At 43.0% G+C, this 7,530-nt stretch overlaps 2 protein-coding genes across 3 annotated transcripts; both read right to left on the bottom strand.

The window, feature by feature from the left end:
* Nucleotides 1–172: 172 nt before the first annotated feature.
* Nucleotides 173–3,411, bottom strand: nucb1 (nucleobindin 1). 2 transcript variants are annotated; one of them, XM_077735119.1, is made up of 12 exons: nucleotides 3,339–3,411; nucleotides 2,697–2,817; nucleotides 2,396–2,636; nucleotides 2,226–2,329; nucleotides 1,878–2,063; nucleotides 1,717–1,807; nucleotides 1,583–1,641; nucleotides 1,422–1,514; nucleotides 1,263–1,352; nucleotides 1,025–1,195; nucleotides 871–955; nucleotides 173–473 (listed from the first exon to the last, which is right to left on the bottom strand). In XM_077735119.1, the coding sequence occupies exons 2-12, from the start codon at nucleotides 2,811–2,813 to the stop codon at nucleotides 391–393; spliced, it is 1,320 nt and encodes a 439-aa protein (XP_077591245.1). In that variant the 5' UTR covers nucleotides 2,814–2,817; nucleotides 3,339–3,411; the 3' UTR covers nucleotides 173–390. The 2 variants fall into 2 exon arrangements, with proteins under 2 accessions (XP_077591245.1, XP_077591246.1); XM_077735120.1 differs by having other exon boundaries at nucleotides 173–476; nucleotides 3,339–3,391.
* Nucleotides 3,412–3,787: 376 nt separating this feature from the next.
* On the bottom strand, nucleotides 3,788–5,285 carry ccndx (cyclin Dx). Its single transcript, XM_077735137.1, has 4 exons — nucleotides 4,892–5,285; nucleotides 4,599–4,814; nucleotides 4,161–4,451; nucleotides 3,788–4,079 (listed from the first exon to the last, which is right to left on the bottom strand). The coding sequence occupies exons 1-4, from the start codon at nucleotides 5,117–5,119 to the stop codon at nucleotides 3,942–3,944; spliced, it is 873 nt and encodes a 290-aa protein (XP_077591263.1). The 5' UTR covers nucleotides 5,120–5,285; the 3' UTR covers nucleotides 3,788–3,941.
* Between the last annotated feature and the right edge of the window lie 2,245 nt (nucleotides 5,286–7,530).

Genomic DNA, 7,530 nt, shown 5'->3' on the forward strand with positions numbered 1-7,530 from the left:
TTTACCTCATTAGCTGCCACTGACGATGGTAGACGTCCAATCTGTGGGACTATATTAGCAGAATTTAATGTCTCCCGCTATGAATAGTGGCAAATGAATAAGAAGTCATCTTTGATGAATGTATTTTAAATGGACACAAAATCAAAATGGAAGTCTGAGTAATTCAGGGCAATTTGGACATAAATTAAAAATTTATTTAAAATGAAAGCCACCCGCCGGGATAAATAGAAGACAGCAAAAGAACACTGCAAATGACAATTCTTCACTTTGTAATGTGTCTTGAGTCAAGTTGATGTTAGTCAGTCTGTCATAAGGAGGAGGACAGTCAGGTCGTCTGTGCAAGCTTTTTGTAGGTCAGTGCATGTCACATAAGTCAATATGCGCATTTGTTCAAGTGTGTATTGGAAGATTCTGCGGTGGTTCAGCAGGCAGATGATTTGGCGCTGGGGCATTTTCCTCCACGGCAACTTTTCCTGCTGGGAAAACAAAAAAAGATTTATAGGTAACAACTTAGATTTAAACCAATTTCTCAAATACTTGAATTTGTTGTTGATGATCATAAATTAAATGAAATTGAAAGGAATAGATGACCCCTTGTATAACTGACTTGTGTAGAAGGAAAGCTGAAGCTTACTTCACTTGACCAATACGTAGCTAGTAGATGGAAAATCTGAGATGCTTGCATTTGAATGGCTAAAACAGTACTGACATTTAAAGACATGTCTTTTATTGTCAATTATTATTTTATATTCTTAATTATAAATTCTGTTTCTTAATGATAGAAATTTTTTATCAGAGTGGTACCAATATTATTATATAAATACCATATGTAATTAAGGCACTATTTTTCTGATGTTGCTGCACCCTAACCTTTATCTTCCTGTTTGGCCGGCTGGAGCTGAATTTCTCCATCATGAGCTGCGGGTTGCTGCCTCTGCGCCATCTCCATTACTGCCTGGAACGCAAGTTTTTTGGTCAACTGAAAGTGAGGGATGCGCGCGGGATAGGACAGAAGTTCAGCTACCTGCTGATATTCCTTCCTCTGGGCCTCAAGGGCTTTTCCCCGCTCCTTCAGCACCTCCTGCTCCTGATTAAGCATGTCTACCTTTTTCTTTAGCTCCTCCTCTTTGTCACGTAGCTCTGCCTCAAAGCGCTGAAGCTCCTCCTCCGTGTACGCCGGCTTAGCGTCCAAAGTCTGGAGACAAGAAACATGGTGATAAAAAAAATGGACTTTTGATTGTGGGCGATCTGGCTGTGCTGACCTCCCATTCCTTGGCATTGTTGAACTCTTTCTTCTCGGTGGACTTGAGAAATTCCTCCAGGCTGACCAGTCGGTCTTTATTTGCATCCACCTTGAAGACAAAGAAGAGAGTCAGCTGTAAAATAACAACATTTGATATGTGGAATGGAAGATGACTCACGTTTTTCATGACGTGTTCCCTCATTCTAAGTCGCTCCTCCTCCATCTCCATCATGTCGTCTTCCTCGTTTTTGGGGTCATAAACTTTCTCCAGCTGGAAGACCAAAGACAGTCGCAAAATATTTTAGGTCAAATTCCCATTTGTTAAAACCGCCATGGTACCTCTTTGGTGAAAAGCGCCTCTAGCTCTTGCTCATCCAGGACGCCATCTTCGTTGGTGTCTGGGAAAAAAAGTCAAGGCAAATGACATCACCTGATGTCGTCGGAAATTGAACTACGTGGACTCCAGCTCTCACCATGCAGTTTGAAGAAAGTCTTGGGGTTGAACTCTTTGGGGTCCAATTGATCGGTCTCTTCCCAGACTTCCCTCAGCTGAGCCACACTACCCTGAAGGCAAGTGGTGACATTTTGCAGATGCTGTTTGAGAAATTACAAACAAAAAAAAAAAGAAACATACTGGTGCGTTGACTTTGGGGTGCTGCCGATGTTTGTCCTTAAGCTCCTCCATGCGCTGTTCTTCCTTTTCACGCTTTTCCTGGTCCAAACCTTTCAGATATTCACGTCTTTCGTGCTCCTTCAGCATTTCGTAGCGCTTGAACTCCTCGTGGCGCTCCGCGTCATAGTTTTCCAGATCTTTAGTGGCCTGTGAGTAGAAAATCACTTTTTGTTTCGTAACAATTGCCACTTTTGTTCACTTTCTGTCATAAGCTGCTCGTGGTGAGACGAATTGAAAGACAGCGTAGAGTCTTATTTACAGGTGAAACAAAAATAAACACAAAATGTGCTTGGAAAATTTGACTCTCACCGTGGAAATGAGAAGCTCCAGGTCTTTGGCCTCAAAGGCATTCTGGTTTTGGGGGTCCAGATGTTCAAACTGCTTGAGCAAGGAAGCATGATCCATTTGAAGACCTGAAAAAAAAAGTCATTTAAATGGACTTATTCCACATATAGTTTTATAAGAAATATGATGCTGACTCTGCGTATTGGTGCTGTCCAGCTTGGCCTTGAGCAGCATCCTGAGGCGCGAAACCTCCTGCCGTTTCAACTCGTCCAGACGCGTCCGAACGTTGTGGCTGACCAGGTCCAGCTCTTTGCTCAGGCGACCGTTTTTGATGTCCTCCGTGTTCGCCGTCTGCAGCTTCTCCCGGAAATGGGGGTCCGTCTCCAGCACCTCAATAACCTCTCGAAGATATCGGTCGTAGTACAGACCGGTGTCCTGCCAGATGAGGACTTTAGTCAAATAACGATCGAGTCAAAGACTGAGGAACTTCCGTACCATGTTCTCATCTTGGACTACATCTTTGCCTTCCTGGTTGACCTCGTTCCGGTCGATGGGCACCGACAGAACAGAGACAACGAGGAGAAGAAGCAACCAGGCGCCTTTCAACTTCATACTCCTGAAAAAAAAAAAACACCTGATTCACATACCTAATTAAATCTCCAGAAGAATGACACGCAAATACTTAGTCGCTGGTGGTCACGTTACATGCCAAATTCTTAGTATGACTAAAATACAATAAAACTTCGTAACAACTACAAAAGTACATGTACTCAATTAAGAAAAACGTCGAAAATACGGCATTTTCGATTGAAGTTCGGCGGGACGTCCTTTGATCTTTTTCCGGCGTAGACAATGTTTTTCCCGTTCGACAAAAACGACCTAGGCCAAGTTAGCATGCACAAATGGAGTCTTTATTAGTTATATAAGGCAAAAATATGAGGAATTTGTTGTTTTATATGACATATTTCTACTTTCACGACACATGTGCCGGGCGCTAGCAAAACAACATAAATAGGAAGCGCCGTAAATAGCTACATACGCAGGTTTTGTCTGCCTCGCAAATTCAAGCCTCTAGTTTGTAATTTCAACGACAGAATTGTAACTACATTTGTACGAAAATGATACAATTAAACTCACCGTATTTTTTTCTTCCTGTACCACAATTCAATCACGGTGCCTTCAGCGGATGGAATGACGTCATATACACGCGCCGAGGACTACGATTTTAAATACACATACTAGTTTAAATAATTCCTCATATTTAGGTTTGATTTCACACCATAGCTACTACATGATAATAAAAAGATAACATTTAACTAATTGTTGCTGTGTCAAACTTAAAATAAATACATATGAAGACAAGACATTTTTTCTTTATTTGTTTCAAAAATAGATTTATTCATTTAATGAGTTCACCGAGTACGTGGAAAACCATTTAAAAGTATGGCAGAGTAAATAAATTAACATTAAACGTATAGAATTGCACAAAATAAATAAATAAAAGGTATAAATAAGCCAAGAAGAGCATAAATAAAAAAGGGCCCTACGATAAAAATAGGGCACAAGTAACATATTAAGTTAAAAAGAAAAGTCTGGCAATAAATAAGAGAACAAATAAATAAACAACACAATTAGGTCATTTCAGTATATAGAAATATGTTATGTTATGGTCATAATTTACATCAGTTTGACTGATGACAACGATATCTGATTGGTCCACACTTGGGATTTGGCAGAACTTTAGAAATCAATCTCTCTCATATCGGTGGGTGTTCCGGCTCTCTCATCTTCCATTTCGTCGCCTTTGGCTGCAGGGGGGCTGCCAAGACGCTGCCGAAGGGCGCGCTCAATCATCTCGCTGTAGTGCTCCAGCACCACCTGCCATGCCGAACGAAAGATCTGTTAGACCAATGGTTTTCAAACGTAGAGGCACGAAAGCACGACCAAAATTTTACTCACCGGCTCGGTACGGCACAACTCGGCCAGCACGGAACAGACTGAGTAAGGCCCATCGCTCAGGCCTCGTAGGGCACAGTTGAGTGAGGCGGCGGCGACCAGGGAGGGTGTTGCCCCTAAGAATCGCCAATCGCAAACACACATGGCTGCCAATGTGTCACTGTGCCTCCTCAGGGTAGCGCTGTCCTCCCCACACAAATCCTCCAGCGACGATAGGAAGTGTGGTAGAAAGTCCTGAGGGGTCACGCCCGCTGTGTCCCAACGCAAGGTAGCAAGGACAATGCGCTCCATTTCCTGGAATAGTTAAAATTAATTGGACGACTATCAGAGTCATTGCCAGATAATGGGTGAAAAAAAGAATCCAAATATTTAGCTATGCATCATTAAAAGTGAACTGCAATCAACAATTTTAGTTTAAAGACAGCTAGCGTAGCTTCTCACCCGTAAGTTGGCAGGTAGGAAATCGTACTCGGCGTTGGTGCAAAGGGCGTCTGAGGTGACGCTGTCACACTCGCTCAACTTGGAGGCCACCAGGATACAAGCGGCCGCCAGGCAGCGCGGCGACCTCGGCGCCGACAATGTGACTGACAGATAACGGTCCATTAAAGAGACCGACAATGGGAAGACGGTTTCATCACAGCCACAATTGCAGCATACCTGAATTTAGGAGAGAAAGACCAATCCTTAACATTTGTCATCTGACATCTGTTTTAGTTTCGCTTCCCCTTCTGTACCTCAAGCATCCACTTGGCCAGCTCCTCACGTCTTTGGGGTTCCTGCTGTATAAGGCTGACGTACAGCGGTGAGGGCGCGTATCGTTTCTCCACACCCAGCAACCTCTGAATGACTCGCCTCCCGGATACCGACGGGTCCCAGGCGGCTCGCAATCGACCCCCAGCGCCACTGTGGTCTTCTTCTGTCTCCTCGCATCGCAGAGACATGCTGCTATTATCCGTCTGCATGCTGGTTGTGAAAAGTCCAAATGATACCGGAGAAACTTTGGCTGCCTTTTATACATGGAGGGAAAGAATAAGAGGGCGGCGCCGGTGGCTATTGACATCAACTGTTAAGGAGACAATTGCTTCAACAGGTGGGCCGTCAAGTTTGGAAGGGGGGCCCAGGGCTGGTGCAGACAAGAGAAGGAGTGGCGGGGCGACAGCTTGGGCCCGTCGATGAAAAGGGAGAAGAAAAAGGTCATCACCACATGCTGACAATGGGAATGGATGATAATAGCAGTGCTGTGTTTGTTTACAACAGTAGACATTAATAGAACTTACTGTAGTTAAGGACCCACACAATTCTCATCATTAATTGACATCATTAAATGGATAGCTATGATCCAACTCTTTAAGTAGAATAGATCACTAATTAAATTTACTTCAAAAGCAATAAAAAGTGAAGTAATTTGTTTGTAAGATGAATGAATTTTTGTTTGGTGCTTATATTCCTTTACAAATGACAAACTATGTATCTTATACATATCTAAATAAATGTAAATAACCCAAATATTCAATTTTTTTAGCAAAAATAGTGGTATTTTGAAAATATTTTATTACACACACACCAAAAATAGAACATGTAGCTGAATGAGTCATTACGATATAAAATATATTTACATTAAAAAAAAGCATTTGTTGAAAGAAGAGCATTGAAAAACAAGCTGCAATTGAAGCCCATCAATAAAATCTGGGCCCATCACGTCTCAATATGCCAAAATAATTGGCCATTTTCCACCCAAGTTGGCCTCATTGTCAAAGCAGCATAGCTCATAGCTGTGACCCGGGACCCCCCCTGTCACCCTCCCTCGTGGCAATCTGCTGCTGTTTAAAGAGCCGTGATGGAGGTATGCGCAACAGACAGTGGAGCATCGGGTCAACGCGCCCGATTGTTTGCCTTTACAAATCAGTGTCAGACGCCAGGCCCGGCCTGGCCTCCTGCCTTCTGCCCGCCACACTCTCAACGTATGGACACGCACCGCCCGGGCGACGGTCGCACGCTTGTCACGCACTCCCACGGGACCCCCGGGAGGGGGGGCCGCACAATGGTGCTCCGCAGTTTGGATTTGACGTACTGACTACAGGTGGTATTCTGTGGCCGTCGGCTCGCCTTTCAAACCGGACGGGCCCGACTCCATCGTCAATAATTCAGTCGACCTCGTTAATAATTCACGTGAATGTGAAGCAAACAACCCCATGAATTGAAATTCACTTCTTCTGTTGACGGCAATAGACGTCCAATCCATTTGGTCGGTAGCATTATTTGGAAATGGATTTGTCAAAATGGAAACTCGTAGGTTAATAGTCATGGAAATTTGATTAATACTTGCTAGCTCTGTCAAAAAAACAGTAGTATCGGGCATGTATTTCACCAACAAACAGGAAAATGGTTACAGGATCCAGTAAAAAAAAACAAGGTTATTCTGTTTGTGAGCCGCTTCAACTTTGACCTCCCCCTCTTAACACACACACACACCAGTAGTAGCAGCAGGTGTCTGTGTGCTAGTTGAATGGCAGTCTTAAAAAAAAGCAAAGGGAAAAAAAGAAGATCTCTGTTCTCCTGTGTCGCGGGAAATGAGCTGGAAAATGAGGGGCGGAGTGGCGCGCCTCCTTCTCAAGACCCTTTACTCGCTTTTGAATACAGCTGCCACGTATGAATTTTGCAGGCTGCTTAAACAGGCTCGCGATCTGTCACCAGGTTTCTTCCGGGTGACGCCCATTACCCAGTCGCCCCCTCTGCTTGCCACCCTGGCTTGACCCCACTTGAGTGGCACGAATAAGCCCCCTTATTCAAACTCAATCTGCTTTGAAAGTGCTTTAAAAGACCGCTGCCTCATTTGGTCACAATGACACCGATGGGAATACACGCTCAATTCATTTTGTCTTTTTTTGGTCATATACAACTTAAGCCCACGGGCATCCTAATCCACAAACCTGGACACATCAATACACTCATCTTCACTCGGTACTGGAAAAAATAATTTTAAATACTTTTTGTATAAACGTTTGACATTTGTCAGATTTATAGACTATAGATTTATACATAGTTAAAACCAATTAATGTCAAATTTTGTTCTTTCTAAGAACAAAAGGAAAGTCATTGTGACTGGAATTATTTTGTTTACTTCTTTTCCCCTTAAGTTGTTCAATTTATTTTTGCTCACATACGTCTTACCTCTAATCAACGTTATCCCTTCCCTGTAGTTGAATATGTGGAATATATTCCGCATATTTTATCATCAAACATACTTACTACTATGGCATTTTGAGTGTATTTCCCAACATTTACAATGATGTAGTTCTGCGTGTCATGTACTAGAGGCGCTGTTGCTTTTGTTCCAGAGTTTTTCAGCCGGAAATATACAAAAATTAACATT

The sequence above is a fragment of the Stigmatopora nigra genome, chromosome 15, assembly GCF_051989575.1.
Source record: "Stigmatopora nigra isolate UIUO_SnigA chromosome 15, RoL_Snig_1.1, whole genome shotgun sequence".
Taxonomy (NCBI): domain Eukaryota; kingdom Metazoa; phylum Chordata; class Actinopteri; order Syngnathiformes; family Syngnathidae; genus Stigmatopora; species Stigmatopora nigra.

Excerpts from the sequence above, each read along its gene's own strand:
- nucb1 (XM_077735120.1), bottom strand. The coding sequence starts at position 2,813 with ATGAAGTTGAAAGGCGCCTGGTTGCTTCTTCTCCTCGTTGTCTCTGTT. Across the intron at positions 1,808-1,877 it reads ACCCCAAAGTCAACGCACCA|GGTAGTGTGGCTCAGCTGAG; the intron begins GTATGTTTCTTT and ends ACTTGCCTTCAG. Across the intron at positions 956-1,024 it reads AGAGGAAGGAATATCAGCAG|GCAGTAATGGAGATGGCGCA; the intron begins GTAGCTGAACTT and ends CTTGCGTTCCAG.
- ccndx (XM_077735137.1), bottom strand. The coding sequence starts at position 5,119 with ATGCAGACGGATAATAGCAGCATGTCTCTGCGATGCGAGGAGACAGAA. Across the intron at positions 4,452-4,598 it reads TCCTACCTGCCAACTTACGG|GAAATGGAGCGCATTGTCCT; the intron begins GTGAGAAGCTAC and ends TAACTATTCCAG. Across the intron at positions 4,080-4,160 it reads AGTTGTGCCGTACCGAGCCG|GTGGTGCTGGAGCACTACAG; the intron begins GTGAGTAAAATT and ends TCGGCATGGCAG.